Source organism: Curcuma longa, chromosome 15 (genome assembly GCF_044706935.1).
Source record: "Curcuma longa cultivar G26 ecotype Majalengka, Jawa Barat chromosome 15, ITB_CL_G26_1.1, whole genome shotgun sequence".
In the NCBI taxonomy this organism is placed as follows: domain Eukaryota; kingdom Viridiplantae; phylum Streptophyta; class Magnoliopsida; order Zingiberales; family Zingiberaceae; genus Curcuma; species Curcuma longa.
In genome coordinates this window covers 3,791,526-3,816,421 of record NC_133875.1, presented here as the reverse complement: position 1 = coordinate 3,816,421, position 24,896 = coordinate 3,791,526, and the positions used below count along the sequence as shown (strand labels likewise).

Genomic DNA, 24,896 nt, shown 5'->3' with positions numbered 1-24,896 from the left:
CTATCGCCGATGGGCTACGGAAGCTCGACCAGGCAACACACTCCTCCTATCCGTAGAGCGTTGTGCTACCACGTCAGGAGTTTTGCCTGTTTGAGCGAAACAGCAGATCGCAGCTTTTCTTTGTGGTCCGCAGTGTTCGGATTTCCTGTGTCGTCGAAATACACAACTTAAATCACACCTTCTCGAGAAGTCAACAGCTGTCGAATTAATAGTCTATTTAACTGGACCGTGTGTGGGAATGTACAGGAGATCCAGCAAGGCTTCCCAGGTCATTTCCTTCCTCTGTTCTATATCTCACTCTGTTCGATACTCTAGTGCGAGAACAGAAGACAATGGCCGCATCGCTGTAGAATTCCCTTCTTCTCTCTCATGGTTGACGTCGTAATTCATGGAAGATGGCGCTGCTTTTCGCTAAGCTTCGCTCTTTCCTCTCATGGTCTGTTGATTAATTCAGGCTAAGATTTTGGTTTGCGGCTGCTCACAATGTGTTTGATTGAATTCCCAGGTCAAATGGATTGCTACGGAGGGCGAAGGACGTCGCCACTGCGAGCTCTGGCAGTGATGGCGACGATGACAGCATCGAGAGCGGTCACCGCGCTTTGCCTTCGGCGGAAGCTGTGCCGTCGGTTGAGTGCTACGCGTGCACACAGCCCGGCGTGCCGGCCTTCCACTCCACTACCTGCGACCGCGCCAACTCCCCGGAGTGGGAGGCCTGCGCCGGTTCCTCGCTGATCCCCATCCGCCCCAGCCAGACTAACGTGCTGCTAAACCTCGGCCGGCGGAGCAAGCCTCCGTCGCTCTTCGGCGGGACAGCGCTGGACCCCCGCAGCGAGACGGTGCAGCGATGGAACCGCGCGATCCTGCTGGCCCGCGCCTTAGCCGTCGCGGTCGACCCCCTATTCTTCTACTCGCTGTCCATTGGCCGGAACGGCGAACCCTGCCTGTACATGGACGGCGGGCTGACGGCGATCGTCACGGCTCTGCGCACCGCCGCCGACGCTGTGCACGTCTTCCACGTGTGGCTGCAGTTCCGGGTGGCCTACGTGTCGCGGGAGTCGCTGGTGGTCGGCTGCGGGAAGCTCGTGTGGGACGCCCGCATGATCGCCGCCCACTACCTCCGTTCCCTCAGCGGCTTCTGGTTCGACGTCTTCGTCATCCTCCCCGTCCCGCAGGTCCATTTCCCAAACATAGTAAACCTTAATCATGATCACTAAGTAAACGAACAAGCAGTAACAGAGTAAAAATTCGATTTTTCAGGCTGTGTTTTGGTTGATTGTGCCGAAATTGATCAGGGAGGAGGAGATAAAGCTCCTGATGACAATACTTCTCCTTATCTTCGTGTTCCAATTCCTGCCAAAGGTGTATCATATCATTTCTGTGATGAGGAAGATGCAGAAGGTCACTGGTTACGTCTTTGGATCAATCTGGTGGGGTTTTGGCCTCAACCTCATTGCCTATTTCATCGCTTCTCATGTAAGTATAAAAAGTTAAGTTTCTTTAACGATGTGAACCATGAAATCGCGATCACAGATCCCAGTAGCGTCTCGTACTTTACTTCCTCCGTACGATAGAATGGTACCGAGCATCTGTACAGGAGGACAGGTCATTATCTCAGCGAACTACATCCAAAATGCCGATGTAACCCACGTTACATAGGACAAAAGCCACTGCTGCGGTGCCAGGAAGCTTGCAAACTCTGATAACAGCTCGACCGCAACAAATCGCCATCGTCATAATTTCATCATTAGAGAACTTCCAAAAACTTTTGAATTCTAGATTTATCCTTCAATCATTCAAAAGATGCAAATGGAATTTTGTAAAGTAAAAGATAAATAATATTAAAAAAAACACTTGATTGTTTTGTATGGACAGGTTGCTGGTGGGTGTTGGTATGTTCTTGCGATTCAACGTGTGGCCACTTGTCTTCGACATCAGTACTGCGAGAAGAAGAACGACTGCAACTTTGCGTCTCTGGCCTGCTCCAAGGAAGTTTGTTACCAGTTCCCGTCCTCTACCAACAATTTGGACTGTGAAAGTAATTTTGCAGGAATGAACAATACTCCAGTGTGTTTGAATGGCGATGGCCCATTTTCTTATGGAATCTACAGTTGGGCTCTTCCTGTTGTTTCCAGCAACTCACTTGTCGTCAAGATCCTCTATCCCATTTTCTGGGGCCTAATGACTCTAAGGTAAATGCGATTTGCTTGACTGAACTTAAGGCACATACATATGTATACATAAAACTGGAATCCCTTGCATTTTTCAGTACGTTTGGCAATGATCTTGAGCCTACTAGTCATTGGCTGGAAGTTATATTCAGCATAATCGTCGTTCTCAGTGGCTTGATGCTGTTCACTTTGTTGATCGGAAACATTCAGGTAAATACGATGCTTCAATGAATTTATCTCTGACAGAGTAAGAAGTGAGATTAATCTTTTCATCACCAGGTGCTGTTGCATGCTGTAATGGCACGGAAGCGAAAGATGCAGCTGCGGTCGCGCGATATGGAATGGTGGATGAAACGGAGACAGTTGCCGTCGAGGTTGCGACAGAGAGTTCGGCAGTACGAGCGGCAGCGTTGGGCGGTGACCAGAGGGGAGGAGGAGCTGGAGATAATCAAAGATTTTCCCGAAGGCCTACGCCGAGACATCAAACGACATCTCTGCCTCGATCTCATCAAACAGGTACGGGACTAGCTAGATCTCGGATAAAAACTAGATTTAGAGTTCCCTTCGTTCTTCATCGAACAATCTGTGATCAGGTTCCGTTGTTCCACAACTTGGACAATCTCATACTGGACAACATTTGCGAGAGAGTGAAACCGCTTGTTTTTTCCAAGGGTGAAAAGGTATCAATCGTGATCGATCGGTAGCTGCAAAAAGATGAAATCTTTGTGCATGATTTGAGAGCGGCGTTCCTGCAGGTGATCAGAGAAGGGGACCCGGTGCAGCTCATGGTGTTCGTCGTCGGAGGCCAGCTGAAGAGCAGCCAGCGCCTGAGCAAAGGCGTGGTGGCCACTTGCAATCTCGGACCGGGGAGCTTCCTCGGCGACGAGCTCCTCAGCTGGTGCCTGCGGCGGCCCTTCATCGACCGGCTGCCGGCCTCCTCCGCCTCCTTCGAGTGCGTGGAGCCGACGGAAGCCTTCGGCCTGGACGCCCCCGATCTCCGATACATCACCGAGCACTTCAGATACAGATTCGCCAACGAGCGGATGAAGCGAGCGGCGAGATTCTACTCGTCGAACTGGCGAACGTGGGCGGCCGTCATCATACAGCTCGCCTGGCGCCGGTACAAGGCGAGGACTCGTGGTCCGGTGAGCAGCGCGCCGGAGCAGGGTGACGGCGAACGGCGGCTGCGGCTGTACGCTGCAATGTTCATGTCGATCCGGCCTCAGGACCATCTTGATTAGAAAAAATTAAATTAAATATCAGTATCATTATTCATGCTAATAAGGATCATATATGCATGGTAATAAGGAATATATGTGTGCATGTAACTCTCAAATTTATGCAAAGATAATAAAAAAATATGTATAATTAATTAATTACTATAGATGTTTTTTCTTGACTAATTTTATGATGAAAATATATGGAAATTTAGTTGTAAATTTTTTTTTATGAATTTTATAATAAATATTTTTTCATCATTAATAAATCATCTCAAATTTTTGTGAAAAAAATAAAAATTCATCGTAAAATTTAAGATGAAAAATATTTTATTACAAAATTTATCATAAATTAATGGCGAAAATGATTTCCGTTAAAAATGTGCTACAAAATATTTTATAGTGAATCAATGAAGAAAGTCATTTTCATCATAAATTAATGATGAAAATTATTTTCATCATAAATTTATAAATTTTGCAACTAAAATTTTAATCACAAAATTTATTGTAAAGTCATAATTTTTTCTCCATAGCAAATTTAAAAATTGGAAACATCATATACAAATCATCCATCATCCAATATTAATATCATAAGGATCACAATAAAGATTTTACAACAAATATGATAGATGACAAATCAAATTAATGTCTCATACATCAATTCTAATGCATCATACATCGATAAAATCAAAAACAAAATTAATCTAAGAAATCATCACTAAAAGATCTCATAATATTATTCAAGTTAAATTAAACATTTTAATAAATTGTCCATAAAAAATCTTCTTCTTCATCTTTTTAATCTTCTTTTTCTTAAAAAAAATAAACAAAAATAAGATAGTTACGATGAAAATAAAGAAAATAATAAATTAACACAAAACTAATATTTAAGCTCATATCTTCCCACATAAATTTTTATTTTACACCTCCTTCCTTCCTTGGCGATAATGTTTGAAAAAAAATTATATAAATTTGAAGAAAAGAAAAAAAATACAAACTTACATAAATATTCAAAAATACTAAATATGGTATAAATAACATTCATACATAATAATTTCAAATGCAATCATTATAGTCATCCTCATTATCATCAACACCATCACTTGAAGGAATCTAACTTGGAGCGGAGGCTAATCGAATGTTAACTTTGATCTACTACAAATAAAAACTAATATATACATCATTTTGAAGGCACTATTGTTGCTAAGAGTGAAGCCTCCTGATTTATCCCTTTCTAAATAGTGGGAGTCATCTTGGAGGAGTAGACCGTTTCACTTTTTTATTACCAATAGTATATACCTCATCAACAATAAAATATTATTTAATTGCTACTAAATTAGTATTAAAAAAACTAATATTAAAGTAGCCATTATTATAGATAAATAACATCCATTAAAAGTTAAATAACCATTGTTATAAAATATATATATATATATCTAAAATAGGTGAACAAAGAAGAATTAACGTCTACCGCTACTTTAATTCAACTAGAGACATATATGAATGCACAAATAAATATTTAACACAAATATAAGATGCAGTGAAATTTATCTTGTCAGTATAAGCATAGTACACTTTATAAAAATGATGTTATCTCATTTATTAAGATTCAAAATTAACAATTCATAGGTTCGTATCAATTAATTAAGTATTAATAAATCTTTCATTCTCATTGATCCTTCAATTTTCATATTCTTAACATAAAAGAAAGTCTTCATTGTAATAGTCATTGACATAATTAGGCCCGAGTATTTGATTAAAATTGAATCGAAATCGAACAAACTGATTTTTTTTTGAACTAATTGAACCGATCAAATTTTCAAATAAAACTCGAATAAACAGAACTGATAAAATGTCAGCTAATTCACTCAAAAATCAAAATAATTAAAAATTTTAAATATTATGAAAGATTTATCGATTAGTTAAGGATTTATACATTTACTTATTTAAGAATTTATCTATTATTTTTTTATTTGAGTATATTCTATTTAATCAAATAAGAGATTTTAAAATTGAAATGAGAGATTTTTTAATTGTGTGACGAATCCTGTTTCATAGCTATTTTTGTTGTTGATTGATGGCAAATTATTTTTATCATTAAAATTTATTTCTAATTTTTTTTAATGTATGGAAATAATTTATTAAGATGTTTTGGAAATGAGTGATGCTACTTGTCACAACATATTCTCATCACAAATTTGTGATGGGAATCTGGACCGTTCAATCACAATCACTCATTCAATCACAATCATCTATTCAATCTACGATCAGGATTTAATCTTAATTTTAAAATCCAATGGGAATAATTATCAGTTTCTTAAATATTTTCTATTTCACAAAATTAAGTAATTATATGATAATTCTGGTTTTTATTAATACTTTGTTTGATCACGAAGTCATCTCTACCAAATGAGCTGACCTCTCACCTAAGTCATTTCATCCTTCCCCAATCTCTTCACTTCCTTAGAAAACAAAACAAGCAAAAGTGACAATTTTAAATTAACAATAAATTTAAAAAAGATATAAATTATTACAATTTTAGTTATTTATTTATTTATTTAAAAAGCTATAAAAATTAACATAAGGTTTTCAGCCTTGCATTGTCTTCTTCCTCCTTCCATGGCTTTCAGGATCGTAAGAAGCTCCATCAATGTCTTCTTCGACAACTACAACCATTTCACCTCCATTGCCACCCTTCTCGTCTTCCCGGCCTCAGCAGCTTCCCTTATTGTCTCTCAGGTACTGGTTCCGTCGTCGGAGCCGCTGATCAAAGCTATTTCTCTCCGGCTGTCGGCGCTGTTCCGGGCGGCAAGGTTCCCTTCCTCGTCGCCGCTCTTCGCCATTTTGAACATCAAGCTCTCGCAAACTGTCTTCTCCTTCGTCTCCACGCTTCCGTTCACCGTAACTTTCCTCATCGCCGGCAAAGCTTCCGTAATCCACGTAGTCTTCCGTGGCCGACGCAGAAGCCGACGGCCGTTTTCAGTTCCCCTCTCCCTCTGCCGCTCGGTCCTACTAACCTACCTGTTCAACTCCTTCCTCATGCTCTCCGTCAACGCCGCCGTTTTCGCCTTCCTCTTCGTCGTGTTCAACGCCGCCGACCTCCTCGGCCTCAGCGACTCCGGCGGTGCCTCGCTCCTCCTCATATCCGCCGCCGGCGCAGTCCTCTACTCGGTCGTGATTGCCAACGCGACGGTGGTCTGCAACCTGGCGCTCGTCGTCTCCGCCGTGACCAACCGCGGCGGGGATCTCCCGGTGCTGGAGGCGTGGAGGCTCGTCCGGAGGCGGGCCTCGAGCGCACTGGCGGTGGCGCTGCCGGCCAACCTCAGCCTGGCCGCCGTGGAGGCTCTGTTCTGGCACAGAGTGGTGCGGCGTCACGATGTTGCAGGGGAATTGAGCTGGGCTCTGCTGTGGGAGGCGGTCTCCGTCGCTTACCTCTACGCGTTGCTGCTAGTGCTCGAGGTCATCATCAACTGCAAGTTCTACGAAGCTTGCACGACAATGGCGATCGGCGACGAGCACGACGAACCCAAAGAAGAATTGGAAGCAGAGGAGAAGGCTGCGGTTTTACATTTATAATTTAAGATCGGATTTGTGATTAAGCTTCGTCTCAATTTAAAGTTAATGGTACAATAATTAGCTGTAAATTCTGGTGATATCGGATGATACGTGGACGGTCAAATCCGCCGTCCAGAGTACGTGGACGGTCAGATGTGTCGGTAGCTTCTTCCTTAATAATTGCAATCCACGTTAGCATAAGCAGACGGTTGTCGCCGCGTCGTCCACGACGCCGCCACCACGACCACCGATCTGAATCCCTTTCCCTTTGTGAGCTCCTGCTCCGCCCTCCTCCTTCTTCTTCCCGATGCCGCACATCAAGCTTGCTGGTATCGGCGACGAGTCCACGTCGGGGGAGGCGGAGTCCCTCCTCGCTCGCGGATCCGGCGGCGGCAATGGGCGGCGCATCGCTGCTGCCTTTGACGAGGACGAGATCTTCGAGGGCGCTTACGAGTTCGATGAGAAGGTCGTCGTGTCCGGAGTATCCGACTTGGAAAGCGTCGGGTGTGACGGCCCCGCGCCTCCCTTCTCCTGGCGGAAGCTGTGGCTCTTCACCGGGCCGGGGTTTCTGATGAGCATCGCGTTCCTGGATCCGGGGAACCTGGAGGGGGACCTACAGGCTGGGGCCGTCGCGGGGTACTCCCTTTTGTGGCTGCTGCTCTTGGCAACGGCGATGGGGCTCCTGATCCAGATGCTCTCGGCGCGGCTGGGCGTGGCCACGGGAAGCCACCTAGCGGAGCTATGCCGCGAGGAGTATCCGAAATGGGCGATGCTTGCTCTGTGGTTGATGGCGGAGGTGGCGCTGATCGGTGCTGATATACAGGAGGTGATTGGGAGTGCCATCGCGATTAAGATTTTAAGCCGTGGGGTATTTCCACTCTGGACTGGAGTCGTCATCACTGCTTTTGATTGGTAATATTTCTAGTATAGTCCATCTTCTTTTAATAACTGTTTTGCGACGAATTACAACTTCTACAATAGCTTTTGGTTTTCCTTGATGCCTTAATCTTGTATTGGCAGCTTCATCTTCCTATTCCTTGAGAATTATGGTGTTAGGAAGTTGGAAGGATTTTTTGCTTTCCTTATTGCAACAATGGCATTCTCATTTACATGGATGTTTGGTGAGGCTAAGCCTAGTGGAAAGGAGCTTCTGATTGGTGTGCCCCTTGTTCTAACAGTGAAACTTGTTTTTATTTTCTTCTGAATCTTTCTTTCTCCAATGTCGACTCTTCTAAATCAATCCATTTCTCTGGCAGGTCTTCTGGTTCCAAAACTTAGCTCCAAAACAATAAATCAGGCCGTTGGTATTGTTGGATGTGTGATCATGCCACACAATGTCTTTTTACATTCTGCTCTTGTACAGTCAAGAGCTATAGACCCTAACAAGAAAAGCCACGTTCAAGAAGCATTAAGATATTATACCATAGAGTCCACAGCTGCGTTAATTATTTCCTTCCTCATAAATTTATTTGTCACAACAGTTTTTGCCAAGGGATTTTATGGTACAAGGGAAGCTGATGTTATAGGTCTTGAAAATGCTGGCAATTATCTACAAGAGAAGTATGGAGGAGGGTTGTTTCCTATTCTTTACATCTGGGGAATTGGTTTATTAGCAGCTGGCCAGAGCAGCACAATTACTGGGACGTATGCTGGTCAGTTTATAATGGGTGGATTTCTGAATCTCCGTATGAAGAAATGGATCAGATCATTCATCACTAGAAGCTTTGCAATCATCCCAACCATAGTTGTTACTTTGTTTTTTGACACTTCTGATTCTGCACTAGATATTTTGAATCAATGGCTTAACGTGCTTCAATCAGTTCAAATACCATTTGCTCTAATTCCGCTTCTCACCTTAGTGTCAAAAGAACAAGTTATGGGAGCTTTCAAAATTGGTCCTGTTTATCAAGTGAGTTTGTTGATTACATATTCTGGAGTACAATTGTCTTTAATTATATGCCTCATTTCACATGTTTTAACTTTTCAACATCTGCCTCATTTAACTATCATATTACAAGAAGAAACTCCTTGCTTGAAGGCCATGTTTGCATGTATATAAGACTATTGATAGACATCCTTTTTAACGTCATAAATGCTATGTATAGACTTGATCTGAAGTAGAATGCCTATGGAGACGACTAGATAATTGGAGTCAAAAAGGGTTAATAGTGTGAGGGAAGACTGTGAACTAAGAATGCTTCATTACAAATTTCTATTTATAAATTCAATTGCAAAAGGAGAATTACCCTATCTTCCTCTGCCATTGAACTCTCCATTAGGTTACACCATTGATATTATTAAAATCCTTTGAATCACTGTCATTTATGTCGGGATAGAACTTTCTTCATCTCCCTCTACTCGTCATCCCTTCTACTGATCTTCTTTGCATATCCATAATTTCTTTTTCTTCTCATATATAAGAGCCCATAATTCTCTTTGCAAGACAAAACCACATTATGAACAATAAAGGGATTTAAGTTTGAGCTCATATTAATTACTTTAAGATGGATGACATGGAAATAGATATAAATACTTGATATTAAAGTGAACAGCTGATCCTCAAAATATCCTACTATTTTATGATTGTCAAAATTCCCTCTCACAATTTCAAACTTTTTGTCATTTTACCTATGCCAATTATTAATACAATTTAGTGACAATAGAAAGATTATGTGGTAAGCATATGACTTCATTTTATTAGGGGTAAATCATTTTGCTAAATTATTTAATGGTGTTAGTAGTTGAGGAGCAAACTGGTAGTACTTTTTAAACTCTTGGAGGCATTTTAAAACTCTGAGGGCATTTTAATAAATGCAGGTAAATCCTAGGGGGTAAAATAATTTTTTTCCTAATCAAAATATGCATTTTTTTATATTTATTTTGAAATTTGTTGGATAACAGCTAACTAAATTTGTAATGAATGATTGTAAGCAGATTGTGAAGCCTCTGTATCAAAATTAACCAGCAAAACTAGGGAATTCTAGGTGTCATTGTAGTATGCACTAAGATACTCACAGGATCATATGTTGATCTAAGATTAATTCTATTGTTTGTGTCTCTCTTTTGATCTGTGCTTTCAATGTTCAAAACCTCGGATAACTTCATCCCGATGTTCTTTTCATTCAATTTTCTTATATTGCAGGCATTGACTTGGGTTGTTGCTGCTCTTCTTTTCATAATCAACGGTTATCTCTTGGTCGATTTTTTCGTGTCCGAGATACGAGGCGTGCTATTCGGGCTGATCATCTGCACTGTCGTGGCGCTATATTTGGCATTCATAATCTACCTCATTTTGCATGGCAGGCAGTATCACAGTTGATAATCATCTGTTGAATTGTGATGTAGCTTCTCCCTGATCATACCCTTGTTTATGGATTTGGAATCCTCACTGCAAAGAATGCTCCATTCAACAATTAGATGTTGGACTTCAATCTTAGAACATAAATTGGAATGGTAGCCAGATTCTTATTTGTGTTAGCAGGCTACGGTGCATGTAAATTATGTAACAGAATGGATGAGATTTATGGTTAGTCTGACTTTTTCATGGAATAGTGACTGAAGGCATATATATATTGGTATGATGTCTTGTGTGGGTGTGTGCATATGCGGGAGCATATGTGTGCATGTGGGCATGCACGGGTGTGTCAGGTTCTTCTATTTCCTTCTTCTCTTGGTGGATCTTCTCTACGTACTCACTTTTATCCTTCCATGCAAATTGATCTTCCAAGTTGATAGATATTCCTCGAGCTGACCAAAACAAAGGAAGAGGAGGAAGTGCACAGAAGAGATCGACAATGGCCAGAAGTCAAAGATGGCACGCAAGAGGAACATGGAGAAAACAAGCCCGCCCAAGGTAATTTTTATTTTTCTCTCAGAATAATAAAATTGTTTTTCAAGGAACTTGCTGTAGATGTTTTGTACTGTTTCTTGTTGGCTGACTGATTGATTTTCTATCATGCAGGGTGCTTCTTTGCTTATATTTCCTATTGTCTCACTTCTTTTTCTTATGTTTCTTCCTATCTTGTTCGATTTCTGATTGGATTATGAAGGATTTAGCAGTTAGTTTGAGAAAAATCCTTGAATTTGGTCATTTGGATTCGATTGAGTGGATGTGTTTGGATGGGTAGTTGGTTTGGAAAGTTGGAGCTCTTTCCTCTATCTTGTCCTTTCTTCTATTCGGTTTCAACAATGATAACCTCGGCATTGTTTCTTATTGGCGTATTTCTTTTTAGATTTAGTTGGTCACTGTTTCAATTGGGTTGAATAGGTGATTCTTAAGAAGAATTTGTTGGTCATCTTATCTGTTGGAAGATCTAGCTTCAATTTCATAATTTTCCCCCCTTGGTTATTAATATGTCAATTTAGTAATTAAACTGATCTGTAATTTCCCCTTCAGATTTTTATGGTGCACCCTTTGGTTTAACTAGCTTACTTATTTCTTCAATATGACCTAGCATTTTTATTCATACAATTAATGCTAATGATATTCTAACAATGTTATCATCCCCATCTGCTATTGCATGCAAGTATCGTTGAATCTCACCGTCGAGAGATGAAACTTATTTTCCTTCTCATTTTTTGTTCCTTCCCATTCAAGCCCTAGTAGCACATTTTTCATGCTGATGTTCCTCTGCTAAATGTACATTTCTTCATGAGAGTCCAGTGCAAGATATGCATGCCAACTTTTATATGCACTACATTATGCTGAATCAAAACATCCAAAGAATTATGTTTTCCCATGCTTTCCCCACCTTAAAAACAAATTTGGAGTAGTCTAAATAGTTATCAGCCGTAACACAAATCGGCAAACATTAATTCGGTCTGCTTGCTTTTATTCTTTTGTTTTTTTGACATTTTTATGTTAAGCTCATGCGGTCAAGCTGTTTAAACAAAGTGACTGGCCTCCCAGACTATGTTCTTGTGTTGTTGAATGTTTTATATATGCATGCTGTGCTATTGTCTTTGTAATGATTTCATTGGCCTTCTTAACTCTTTCTGAAAGAATGATGAATAATTAATTATTTCATTGCCCTTCTTTTAACTCATCTGCTCATATCATTAATGTCTCAGCTTGTGCATCAAGATTTTGTTTATTTTGCTCCAGTAATGAAAATTGTTCGTACATGAGATCGATATCTCAGTTTCATGTGGCTCCTTTATAGCCACAAACAATGTAAACTCTAGCTTAATGTTGAAAAGGACACGAGGAAGCATAAAAGGTGAACAAAACAGACACTTGCCTGCCTTTCCTTGCTCCAGTCCATTTCATTTTCAAACATTAAGAAGATTAATTATGTGGGCTCAAATCGAGACCCCTTATCACTCTCACATTACTGTACATTCATACACAGTCCTAATCATCAATTAATAGCTGTTTAATTAAGCACAAAGGGTAGACAATTAAGTACTCTGGTGGTCTCTGGTATGCATATATACATGCGTCTTTGGGCATCCAAAGCCCTGCAGGCATGCCATGCTCAGTGGCAGTGGTAGTACTACTGTCGAATATATGAATTGCTTTTACTCATGCTCAGTGCTGCACAAACTGAGCAATATTAATTTCAGACTCGCAACACAAAGCCCTAGTGCCTTCTGTTGTGGCGAAGAAAAGGAGATAGAGAGAGATCGACGCAGGCTTGGAGGACCACGGAAGGTATTTGACTTTGTGCTGCTGAAATCCACGTGAATGCTTAAAGAAATGCGATCTGCTGCCCCTTGCACCAATTAGCTAGCACTGTGTAACGTGAATCAAGACGCGCCTGGATATTTGCAACTTCCTTCCAAAAGCTTCCCACATTTTTCTAATGTGCATGCTTTTGTCTTTTGTTAGATCGGTGGTTGTGCATGGTTGTTCTTAGAGTATAATTAAGTTGGTTATTATAGAATAAATTTATTGAATTGGACAAGAGTCGAATCTCGACAAAATTGAGGCAATGTCTTTTTCCATAGTAGTTAATTATATTTTTTCGATTTATCATTTCATAGATTATCGTAGAATTGACTGTATAAAACCATTAGGATGATGGATTCTACATAGTAGTGCATGATAAAGTTTAAGAATATATGGTTAGGTCGTGAAGTTTAAATTAATAGTATATATATAGGTATAGTTTTTTATAGGTTAATTGTTCTTGATAATTAGGCAAGCTGGTCAAGTCGAGCGAATTAACTTGACCAATATAGCGACTTGAGCTAGACCATGCATTAACTTAATTGGCATAATTGGATCGAGTAGATGAAAAAATTAACCTTATGATACTAAGCTCGACCACTCATACTCATCCTAAATTATAAGAACCATAGTCTTTTTCCCTATCTATTTCATTCCCTCATATGAAGAAACACACCCTTAAATAGGAGTGAGTAAAATCTCAATATAATCAAATAATCAACCAAATCGATGTAATTAGAAAATTTAATTCGATTAATTTAAAATTTTATTTATTTATTTTAATTTATTCGATTCAATTTCAATTTTAAAATTTAAATTTGATTAAATCAAAACGGTTTAACATATCAGTCCATTGCTAATAGTTAAGTGACATAGTAGATTAATATTCACAAATCTAGTATAATAAGGTCGTCCATTCTGTCAATTGTGGATAATTTGGTAGGTTAGTGAATTAAGTGATTTGATATTGGGTTGTCCAAAAAAAAAACTCAACCATATGGATTTTAATCGAATATTGAACTCTAACTCAGTACACACGTATCACAAGCTTAATTCACTGAAGCCATACACGCAGCATTTGTATATCTACTCTTTCTTTCAGCGATGCCGATGGGCAAAGAAACTGCAGGTAGGTGGTGCAGTCATAGAAATTTAATGAAGTAGAGGAACGAACAAAAAGTGGAATGATTAAGGAGCTAGCTAGGTTTGAATCCAGAGGAAGGAGGACAGACGACATACATACATATACATGCATGCATGCATGCAGGCAGGGACCCACCCGACCGAGACTCGGAGATATGTCGTGATCTAGTTTACGCTGCACTGAGCACTGCTGCTTATCGCTGCACCCTCGCCCCTCCATTCGCATTGCTTTCGTAATCTCTCCCCTTTCGATGCACACTCACCAAAGCACTCTGCAAACGATAGATCCATCGATCCATCGCTAACTCCTGTAGGCCGTAGCTCGCTCCCTCATTCCCCTATGCTATGCCCTTGAAAGCCACACCTTGATCTTACATTATCGATCTTATGCAGTTCACCACTATGAAAAGGATATTATCTCAACTTCATTGAGATTTGACTCTTATCCACAAGATTAAATTCTTATCCACTACAATAAATCTGTCTCATGATAACCAATTTAATTATGCTCCGAAAACTTCATTTACTCATCTTATACTACTATACTATTTGTCCTTCCTCACTAGCTAGCTAGCTGTCTCGAGCACAAGAAACATGAACTAGCTACAAATTTCAATTCTCATTGATTAATTATTTACTCTCTCTTGGATCTACACAAACACATCTAGCATTCAATTCTCATTGATCTAAGCATATTATTTAATTAACCAACACACTGCATATCATATGCTTAAATCAATATAAATATATATATATATATATGGATGGATATACCAGTCTTCTTCTTCTTCTTCTTCTTCTTCTCCTTCTCCTTGTTGATTAATTAATGATCAAGAATTAATGACTCAAGCCAGTAGAGTTCCTCCCTTCACTCCTGCTCTTCGCTTGTGCTTGCTCAGAATTGTGATGCTGTTGGAGCTGCTGCCGCTGCTGCTGTTCCAGAAAAGCTCCTATCGTGCCGGCGCTGTTCGAGAACTGCGCCGCCGGCAAACGGGAAGTCGTCGTCGTCGCTCTAAGTACACCCATGCGATCATACGACAATACCTCCGCTTGCAGCGAAGGCTGTGTGTTTATAGTCGTCGTCTGCCCCGCGAAACCGCTGACGGCGCCGGCGAAAGGAGGGAAGCTGGGGGCGAAGGCGTGCTGGGGGAGGCCGAGCAAGTGGTGGCCGGCGACCAGGTTGGAGAGTTCCTTCTCCGCGAGGGAGAGGTCGTGCTGGAGCTCGCTGAGGCGGCGCTGGAGGAGGTGGATGTAGCCGACGCAGCCGTTGACGGGGTCGCGGAGGCGCGCGTCCGCCTCGTAGGCGAGCGACATGACGGCGTCCTCCCGCTGCTCCGGGCGGAGCTGCTTCAGCAGCTTCGCCACGTTGCTGGCGCCGAACACGCGGTGCACGTTCGCGAACTTCGCCGGCTGATCCGGCGGGAAGTGCGGCGCGAACACGCACTCCGCCGCGCACTTGCGACGCAGCAGCTTGCACGCCGCGCACGGCGAGCTCGACGACGACGACGACGACGAAGTCATCTATCCTCGATCGATATCAATTTCACTGTTCCCCCCTTACAATCCGAAACCTAATCATCACGCAGCACAACATGAATGATCACGCAACCTCGCGTGGCGAATTAATCTTCAAACAATACATACATGGTCGCAAGAACAATCAAAGAAATCATACCAAAAAGGGAAAATTAGGGTTAGGGTTTTGTTTCAGTCTGCCCTTGAAATCTGACGCCTACCGAAACCTTCATCGTATAAGCAATTAGATAGATCTAAACATTCTCCGAGCGATCCACTTCTCCTCAAATTAAAAAGGAAACATATCGAAATTAAATCAGATCTTTGGATTCTCAAGTTGAAAACAACATTAAAAAAATAATCTTTTCTTCTTCTTCTTCTTTTTCTCATGCAATTGAAACGAGTAAGAAAAGAAGGAAAGCGAGATCATTTTTCTCAGAGATACGAAAAGCCTTTCGCTTGACGAAAGAAAGACGAGAAGGAAATTGTTTAAAAGGTTATTTTAAAAAATTAAAAATGCGAAGAGAAAAGAAAAGAAAAGAAAAATATCTATACCGATTTCTTCTCCTCCTCCTCTTCTTCCTCGGCGTTGAATCCGCCTGGATCGGAAAATTTTGCGGCACTTTGTAAGGCGAAGAGAGAGAGAGAGAGGGAGGGAGGGTGAGAGAGTGAATTGCAGATCCCAACACAAGTGGAGATGAAGAAGACGAAGACCTTACAAAAAATAAAATAAAATTAAATAAACATTATTAAATTAATGACATTAATGATCATATTGTTATTAAAGAGAAAGTAGAAGAAGAGTAGAGAAGAGAGAAGGGAGGAGAAGTACACTCGCACGAACGATTATTTTTTTATTTTTTATTTAAAAAATCAATATTGTATAACTCAAAAATTCAAATTTTTTAAATTATTTTCTCTTAATATTTTATTTTTAAAATAACTTTTAATTTAACTTTGAAAAATTTCTTAAATTTTAAATTTGAATCAACTTGAATTCGATCCTAATTTAATCTAATTCAAAATTCTCAATCCTAATTTGATTTTTTTTTTCCAATGCAATGACACCCCCTACTCTTGAGAGAAGAGAATAAAGAATTTTTAAAAAATAATCTATAACGGTTTATTAAATCTTTTATGAAATAATAAAAGAATTTTTTTCATAATTTTTATTTCCGTCCGTTGAGAAAAGAGACTTACGTTATAATACATTTCTAATATATTATTCCATCATATATACTTGTTTCCCCCATTTTCTAATATATTATATATTTCTAATATAATTTTTAAATATGTAAAAAAAATAGTACTTTTGGTTCGAACAGCTCATTTATTTGATTAGTCGTTATCTTTCAGATGGCTAAATAGTTTTTTTATCGTAAGTTCTTTTTCAACATGATTACTTAATTAGGTTGAGTCCATATCATGCTAAATGTGGCTGGTAAATGCTGATTATCATCACTAATCACACAGATTAATTTATACCCTTTTTATAGGATTTTTATTAGTTAATCTAGGGGTATAGCCAAGCTGCACGTAAATTATTCGAGTCTCGATTAAAAAAAAAGTTCATTCAATTAAGTTAATGAGTCAAGCTCAAGTCTTATTCGAACTTGAAAACATTATCAAACCGAGCTCAAATTTTGATTTGTGAGTTTGCAAATATATTCTTTTAAAAGCTTGCAAATGTGTTCTTTAAAGGCTCATGAACATATTCTTTAAGAGACTCATTTATCTTTATATATATATATATATATTATATGAATTTTAAATATTATACGTTAATGAGTCAAATTCGAACTAAACTTGTTTAACTTTTAAACGAGTTATTTTTGAACTGAACTCGAGCTGTTTGAGAACTATTTATTTTTATTACGAATCGAGCTCGAGCTTAGAGAAAAATCATTCGAGCCGAATTCAAACTTCTTACTATTCGATTCAGCTTGATGCGAATACACTATATCAGATTGTAAACAAGCCAAGCCCAGCTAAGTTTTATAGTGTTCAAACTTATTTGATAAGATAATCAAGTCGAACCTAAAATGAATCAAATTTTAAAAATGATTATTCAAGCTTGGCTTAATTTCTTTTTTATTAGCTTAAGTTTAGTATAAATTTAACTTGAGCTTGATTCATTTAGATATTATTGAGCTCTCAATTTAAGCTTGTTTAATTGTTTAAACTTTTGCATTTTAAATTTATTTTGTTGATTATTAAGCTTCATAATATAAATTTATTTATTTATTTTATTTAATATGTTGATAAGAGTTTTATTAATGAATATGATTCATAAATTTTTTTTTCACGAATGTTGTTAATGAACATTAACAAACTGAATATATATGTATTCAAATTTATTTGTTTAATTTAATGAGTTATTTAAACTTATTTATTTAATTGATTTCGTTTGTATTGAATGAACATAAACAAACTCTTATAAAGTCGAATACCAAACTTATTCACGAACTTATAACCCTACTTATCGGTTGATTTCACTTAAAAAGTGAAAGTCATTACTAATTTGCTTAGAAATTGGATGTTGTTTTGGGCCTTCAGCAGGCCCAATGGATCCACTGGCCCTCATAGATATGACCCAAATAGTCCAACAACATCTTCGTCTAGGGCTTCCTGCGCACGCCTCGTGATCCCCGTCGACGTAGAGAAAAAAATGGGGATCGCGCACGTGTCGTTGAGAGGGCACAAGATTCCGGTCCGCCGGCGGTCTGAGTTAGTTTTGACTTTTGACTCCACTGCATATTTCTTTGGAGTATTAATTGACTATTAGCCATTTGATATACTGGATTTAATTAAATTTTAAATAAAAATCAAATCCAATAAATTAAAATATTTATTTTTTTTAAAATAAAAATTTTAAATTAATCGAACTGATTTTTTAAATTAAATCTGAAATTATTTTTTAAATAATGATTTCTCCTATTCTTTCATTTGCTTACAAACTTTATTGTAGATAGGAGTGAATAAAAATTTAAATAAATTGAATAAATTGATTGAATTTAATTATTTTTAAAAAAATCAATTAATTTGATTTGATTTTAAAATTTTTTATTTGATTAAATCGAATAAATTAAATTATTTAAAATAAAAAATTATAAATTATTAAATAAATAAATTTATAAATTCCTAATTAATTGTTAAATTTTTTATAATATTTAAAAAATTTAATTATTTCAATTTTAATATTTTATCGATTTATTCGATTTTTATTTAAAAATTTAATTGATTCAATTCAAAAAAATTTAATTCGATTCGATTTTAATTAATTCGATTTGATTCGATTTTAATCGAATATTTAATCCTAATAGCATGCAGATAGATCGAAGTTAAAATCAAAGCAAACGGGGCAAAAAAAAAAAAACACAAAAACGGTTTGTTTACGGGTAGATATGGAGGTGAAAAAGAAAAAGTTCAAACATGATTCAGATGGCTTTCTAAAAACATGAGAAATTACAGACAACATAAATTACAGATTCAGGAACGACTATAAAAACATTTTGCAAAGCCTTCTTTGATTATGGAACTACATTGAGCGACCGGCTTTCCCTTATGCTGCACCAAACTGGATCATGCAAGCCAGAAAAAAAACAATAATCTCATTAGAATTTGTGTTCTATTTATCGAATTCAGTAGCAGATTTGGAGTTGAAATAGAGGAAAAGAGAAAACCTGGAGCTATCGAAATCAATGATTAAGGGACCATCTTAATTCATCTCACCTTCAGCCACGGACGGAATCAGACGTCTTTAGCGATGAGCTCGCCGGTGACCAGCTCCCTGTAGGCAGCGACGGGCCAGATGAAACCCCGCCCGAGCAGGCTGATGGCGAGCGGCACGTCGATGATGATCTCTTTCATGGTGGGCTTCTTATCGTCCCTGATGGCGATCAGGTAGCTCCGGCCGACCCACCCGATCCAACCGGCAATGTAGAGGAAGAGGATGCCAGGGGTGATGAACTCGCCCCAGTGTCGCTGGTCACCGCTCACGATGAGGTGGGGCAGTCCGTCGGAGCCACAGAGGAGGCCAAACTTACCGTAATTATCAAATCGCCGCTTCGTCTTCTCGATGGTCGCCTTAATGGCCAGGGCCGGTGCCGAATCCGGTGCATACTTCTTCAGCGAATTCTCCAGCTTCTTGATCGACTGCTTCTCACGTTTGGCAAAGGCCTTGGACTCCTTGCAGGGTGTGAGGCCGGCGATGTCGGCGACTGCAGGGGGAGGGGTGGCCGCAGAGGAGAGGAGGAGGGAGGAAAGGGCGAGGGCGGCAGAGAAGGTCTTGAGAGAGGAGGTGACAGAGGAGTCGTCTTCTCCATGGGGCTGCTGGGAGAGGAAGGAGCAAGAGATGGTGAAGCGAGGCTTGGAGGGTAGAGCTTTGGGCGTGGAGGAGAGGAATTTGGAGAGGGCAGGGATGGAGGATAGAGAAGCCATTGGAGTTGCTCCTTCTCCTTCCCTTCTTTGCTCTCCTCTGTACAATTGTGAAGGATAAAGAGAGAAGAAAGGAAAAGGATATGAGTGGGGAAGGGAAAGGATAAGGTGGGGAACAACAAGGTGAGTTGGAGGAAGGAGATTGGGGAAGAGAGAGCAGTTGCAAAAATTGCTAAGATTTTGTTCCTAAATTGTGGTTGTGGTGAGCTCATTAGATATGGAAGATTATTTCACTATTTAAAAAAAAATGCAATTTGTGTCTCCAAATACAATAATACTACATAAAAAGATAATTGAAGAAATAGTTGTATAAAAAAAACTGCCAACCAACAAGAGATACACTAGAGCAATAAAAGTGAAGATACTGAAAGAAAGTTGATAGTTTAACTTGTTTTACCTTATCATGGTGGAAAGGGTTTGACAAGATAAACCTTACTCGAAAGCTGAGGAAAACCTTATGCCATGCAAGTAATAGACATTGCCTCTGTAGGTGAGAGACCTTTCGTCGACATCTGGGCACCAGACATGCCCTTGCAGCTCCAAGACCCCTTCCATGGCTGCTGTTTCCCACACAAACTTGAAGACGCTCAGGACTTTGTTCAGTTGCATGATTCCACTCATTATTGACTCTTCATCAGAGAAAGGTAAAATTTTTCCCATGCACAAATATGCTTTGCCTCCGTAGCGGTGAAGCCCTCCACAAACCTCAATTTCGATCTCTGCGACAGTTCCATGCAGATAATATTGTAGCAAAATAAATAAACACTTGGAGGAGTGGCCTAGACTTTTTGTTAACTTTTTTTGGAGAAGGCAATCCTGCCGCCGAACCTCCTTGTGATTAATATCTCTCTCAACTATGATGTCTTTGATCTGGCACAAACCCTTTTTCATCATTTCAAGCCTTGATACATGATGTGCAAAGTTGTTATCTTTTCCCAAAGCCTTTAAAAGATCGTCTATCATCTCGAGCAGTTCTTCCCATTTGCGTGAAGGCTGTGGCTTCACGACCTTGTTTAAAGGGGCTGGTCGCATCCAAGATGGAGAGGCATAACTTGTTGGGTCCTGGATTTCGGTCAAAAACTTGACACAGTTGGAGAGTATCTGCTCGCTCATCTGAAAATCTTTTGAGCAGCATGGCAAGAAGTGCATTTCTTGCTTTAAGTTTCCAAGGATCTCTTCAAGTGCTCCCCTCCATATATGGTGCTGTGTAACTTGTGGGCACACTGCCAAACGAACAAACTTCCTCTTTTGAACAGACACATTGAGGAAATCACAGATTTTTGTAAGTGAATCTACAATGATTGAATCTGTTTCACTGGGCTTACTGAAAAGTACTGGTGGTGAAAATTCTACAGGTTGTGCATTAGTGTTATTTCGAGAAAACTGCAATGAGATAGGTCTGACGAACATTTTAGCAATGGAACTGAACAATCGGTTGTGGCTGGTAACATAGTCATCAGTAATGACAGAGTTGTCATTTCTATTTATGAGCTTACCATCAATTTGCTTCAAATCTTTCAGAACAGGTGATAGTTTGATTATCTTAGCATAGGCAGCTCTATACCATACCACCGGCACCAATTCTTCCCCGCCAAGTTCAACAGTTTGATGGTAGAATCCTAAACATGGACGATAAACAACAGATCTTCTTACTGTGCATTTGAGATGGAAGACACGATTATATGGAATCATGTGCCACAAATATTAATTTTCAGAGTTCTACATTCGCAATTCTTAAAATAGTCACAAGAAAGAATGCAGACGACTTCTGCAATGGAAGCAAATTAGGCATGTTAGTACAACGAGTAAACAAAAAATTGCAGTTAAAGCATTCAGGAAGAAGTTTAGAGGTAAAACCATAAAACCATTAGATATGCAGAGTCATTGTACACAAATTATATGACACACTAGGATCAACACATGAAACTTGTTCAAAAGAAATTTAGAGGTAAAGTCCATCCAACCTCCTGGTACTTGCTTCTCCACTTGGGCTAAACATGGATAAGGGAACACCTATCTACAGCATTTTAAGCCTTTGGATTGCAGTAAAACCATACATGAGGTGGAGCTACGAAAAAGAGCTCTTAGCGAAGTCAAATGTGACGCAGAGATTGGTAGCAGTGATAGACACTCGATAATGGAGGCCAAGGTGCAAAAGCAGGAGGTTGAAGGAGAAACCAGGGCACAAAGCAGGGAATGAATAGGTTGTTTGCTATACTTTTAGTTTAGTTGAATAGCCTCTAACAACTAAACTGATGTTATTTACTAGCTATAGTATGTTACTCAAACCACTAATTTCACCCAATTAACTGTTAATTAATATCTACAGTAGAATGTAGAAATTATAATCATTGTTGCCTTGTGACAAAAACATCACCACCTCTATGTACCACTATGATGAATCTTGGAGAACATCATTGTCCAGTATAATAATAGAAGTCAGGCCAGATAACAATTAACATCATTCTTCACTACAATAATAAAGGTAATGCCAGATCAAGTTGAACGCCAATATTCTAGACCAAGCAATGCCAGACATACAGAGGTATACCTTCAAATTCATGACGACTCTGAACTCGTAATTCTGTTGGAATAGCTAATCAAACCAATACCTACTTGTTTCATGGAAGCTAGTGGGTCTTCCTCATCATAAAATTGGTCAGTTGTTGTCACTAATCTAGGAAAAGAATCAAATCAAGCCCTACTTAAAAGATACGAATGCATCAGGTGCAACTGCAAACTGCAAGTCGACGATAGAAGGAGAGAGATCCGTCCCTTACCAGTCGACGACGCCCAGACGATGGTCGCGAGAAGTTGCAGCACGTTACCTGCAAATATTCAACTTGCACGAGCAGAGTGAGCAGCGGGAACTCGCTGTGTGCGCGCGGAAGGTGAGAAATGAACGACGAAGAGATCGATGGGCGGAGGGACGGGGCACAAGAGGGTGAAGGAACGAAGGTCCGCCGGAGAAGAGGGGCGATCGGTGGCGAGAAAGGCGGCTCAAGGAGCGGACGAGAAGGGAGAACATGGAGGAGCAGCCCTATTTCCTGAAATTCGATCCGAAATTCCATTTCGGATTCGGATTCGGATGCTGTTTTCAAGGCACCGAAACAACAATCTTATCAGGTTCGGGTTTGCACAATCCGGATCCGGCCCATCCCTGATTAAGATTAGGATCCGATAAGATAACCGTAATCTTACTTGTTGAATCCGCATGCTTCTGTTGTACTTGTTGACTTTATTATTAATAGTTTGACTAGTGTTGAAAACTCTTTATTACTAATTTAAATATCTTTAGAAAATTACTTTGCTTTTGTGGACATTATTATTACTTTGAAAAAAATTCTTGATCTTTATTTTCAAAATATTTTTATCTTGAAAAATTATTTTAATATGCATGTTAAAAGTTACGATTCCTATTTGATATGTGTCAAAGGGAAGAATTCGATTTAAAGTTTGAGAGTTAAAATTGAAACTTAAGTTTGTTAATTTAAAGTTTCTAAATTTAAGACTTAAGTTGATTGTTAATTTTAAATCCATAGACCATAAGTGTATCTTAGAGAAGGTATACTCTTTAGAAGGTATTTGTTAACTTAAACTCAGGCTGGATTAACTTTAGTATGCTGTTTAAATGAGGTATTTTTCTCTAACTTTAAACTAGGTTGTCAAACATTAAAAAAAAAGACATTATTAGTACAGACAATATCAATAATCAAACTCATATTTTGATATGAAATAAAAAATTTAAAATTAAACATTATGCATCTGATATGAATATTGAATGTGCAAGCTAATTAACAAGGAAAGTTTTAGTGACTTAGGAGAACTAAACATTGAGCAAGGAAAGTCTTAAGTAAATCAGGAATACCAAACATCAGACAGAGAAAGATCAGATGAGTTGATCTGACAGAACACTTGATCGAACATCAAGTAAGGAAAGTCCTAATGAATCGATCACACTGAGCAGAGGAACTCCAAACAAGTTAATTATTGTTATTGTACTAACTTTGTTTTGTTGGAAATAAAATTTTTCAATCTATCGATTGATTTAATCGATCGAATAGGGAGGTTCGATCGATCGATTATCAAAGATAAGGTCGAGCTGGATATGATTTGTCTCTGAAAGGAAAGAAGAAAATCAGTCGACTAAACTCGGATTTGATCAGCAGATTGAGCATGAAGCAATCTGGCCATGGAAGAAAACAGAGAATCAGTTGATCTTGATGATCAGTCAATTGGAAAAACAGATTATATCAAACCTGCAAAAAAAGTTTGGGTTCGATAGATCGATCAGGAGGGATAAAAAAATCAAACGCTGCTTTGTCGGGATCGGATCTGAATCAGTCCAGCGATAATAATGATAAAAATCAAACGCTGCTTTACCAGGATTTGTTCATGCAAGTTCTGCTATCTACACGCTACTTTCATTCTTCAATTCTTTCATTTGTTGTTCGTGCAAGTTAGCTTTCAATGTATGCAAAATGCTACAAGGTTCATTGTACAGACTACTTGGTTAACTTGCTATCTTCATGTTTGCAGTTGTAAGTATTCTCTGTATGTGACAAGGTCAATCAGCCGAATTAAACGAAACTAGCCAATGCAGATTACCAGCAGTACAAATTTTCCAAATAGTAGTTTACTAAATAACTACCACAGAAGAACTCTGTCTAAGAAAGCCAAATTTCATTATCATGATGCATTAACCTGTCTTCTAAATTTTACCTTCCAAAGTGTGATTCTCATCACTTGTCATCAGAGATTGAGTGTCCCAATATTGGATCCATCACAGTACTAGAGGAAAAATCTTGACTGGGGAAAGCCTGATTGCATTTGTTAGTTTCTCTTAATGGATTTTGGAAGTGCGAAAGAGACGGATGGCAGTGCTAGGTCCCATTCACATCACGCCCACTGCTCATTGTTTATCTCCTCGACTCCTCTATCCATGAGTGGGATCCAGAGTGACAGTAGGTCCTCACTTCTTAAGGGTTCTAAATAATCATTCTACCAGCTATCTTATGGATAATTGGCAGTTTGTGCTGTTCTTTGCAGTAACTTTGATACAACTGGAAAAAAAACAAACAATAAAAGATTTCTTGCCATTAATGCAGGAAGCAAACAAGTTATATGGTTTATTCATCTTCAGACAAAGATTTCATTCGAATAGTCTACCCATGATTCACCATCAAGCAA

The 24,896-nt window shown here is 39.1% G+C and overlaps 6 protein-coding genes across 9 annotated transcripts; 3 read left to right on the top strand and 3 right to left on the bottom strand.

Annotated features, from left to right (window-relative positions):
• The first annotated feature begins 309 nt into the window (after positions 1-309).
• LOC141846629 (cyclic nucleotide-gated ion channel 2) lies at positions 310-3,495 on the top strand. Its single transcript, XM_074734666.1, has 8 exons — positions 310-436; positions 506-1,172; positions 1,258-1,473; positions 1,873-2,189; positions 2,267-2,378; positions 2,448-2,684; positions 2,762-2,848; positions 2,924-3,495. Exons 1-8 carry the CDS (start codon positions 396-398, stop codon positions 3,407-3,409), a joined length of 2,163 nt encoding a protein of 720 aa, XP_074590767.1. The 5' UTR covers positions 310-395; the 3' UTR covers positions 3,410-3,495.
• A 2,509-nt stretch (positions 3,496-6,004) lies between these two features.
• Positions 6,005-6,961, top strand: LOC141845815 (uncharacterized). Its single transcript, XM_074733817.1, has 2 exons — positions 6,005-6,037; positions 6,125-6,961. Exons 1-2 carry the CDS (start codon positions 6,005-6,007, stop codon positions 6,959-6,961), a joined length of 870 nt encoding a protein of 289 aa, XP_074589918.1.
• A 199-nt stretch (positions 6,962-7,160) lies between these two features.
• LOC141846329 (metal transporter Nramp3.2-like) lies at positions 7,161-10,484 on the top strand. The gene is made up of 4 exons (XM_074734346.1): positions 7,161-7,852; positions 7,961-8,097; positions 8,197-8,849; positions 10,083-10,484. Exons 1-4 carry the CDS (start codon positions 7,248-7,250, stop codon positions 10,257-10,259), a joined length of 1,572 nt encoding a protein of 523 aa, XP_074590447.1. The 5' UTR covers positions 7,161-7,247; the 3' UTR covers positions 10,260-10,484.
• A 4,084-nt stretch (positions 10,485-14,568) lies between these two features.
• On the bottom strand, positions 14,569-15,275 carry LOC141846093 (LOB domain-containing protein 4-like). The gene has a single exon (XM_074734079.1). It carries the CDS (start codon positions 15,273-15,275, stop codon positions 14,592-14,594), a length of 684 nt encoding a protein of 227 aa, XP_074590180.1. The 3' UTR covers positions 14,569-14,591.
• A 3,405-nt stretch (positions 15,276-18,680) lies between these two features.
• Positions 18,681-19,771, bottom strand: LOC141846092 (photosystem I reaction center subunit III, chloroplastic-like). The gene is made up of 2 exons (XM_074734078.1): positions 19,002-19,771; positions 18,681-18,846 (listed from the first exon to the last, which is right to left on the bottom strand). Exon 1 carries the CDS (start codon positions 19,707-19,709, stop codon positions 19,020-19,022), a length of 690 nt encoding a protein of 229 aa, XP_074590179.1. The 5' UTR covers positions 19,710-19,771; the 3' UTR covers positions 18,681-18,846; positions 19,002-19,019.
• An 18-nt stretch (positions 19,772-19,789) lies between these two features.
• On the bottom strand, positions 19,790-22,706 carry LOC141846091 (uncharacterized). 4 transcript variants are annotated; one of them, XM_074734076.1, is made up of 4 exons: positions 22,487-22,706; positions 22,258-22,383; positions 22,087-22,172; positions 19,790-21,474 (listed from the first exon to the last, which is right to left on the bottom strand). In XM_074734076.1, the coding sequence occupies exon 4, from the start codon at positions 21,396-21,398 to the stop codon at positions 20,139-20,141; it is 1,260 nt and encodes a 419-aa protein (XP_074590177.1). In that variant the 5' UTR covers positions 21,399-21,474; positions 22,087-22,172; positions 22,258-22,383; positions 22,487-22,706; the 3' UTR covers positions 19,790-20,138. The 4 variants fall into 4 exon arrangements, with proteins under 4 accessions (XP_074590177.1, XP_074590175.1, XP_074590176.1 ...); XM_074734074.1 differs by lacking the exon at positions 22,087-22,172; XM_074734075.1 differs by having other exon boundaries at positions 22,087-22,378.
• Between the last annotated feature and the right edge of the window lie 2,190 nt (positions 22,707-24,896).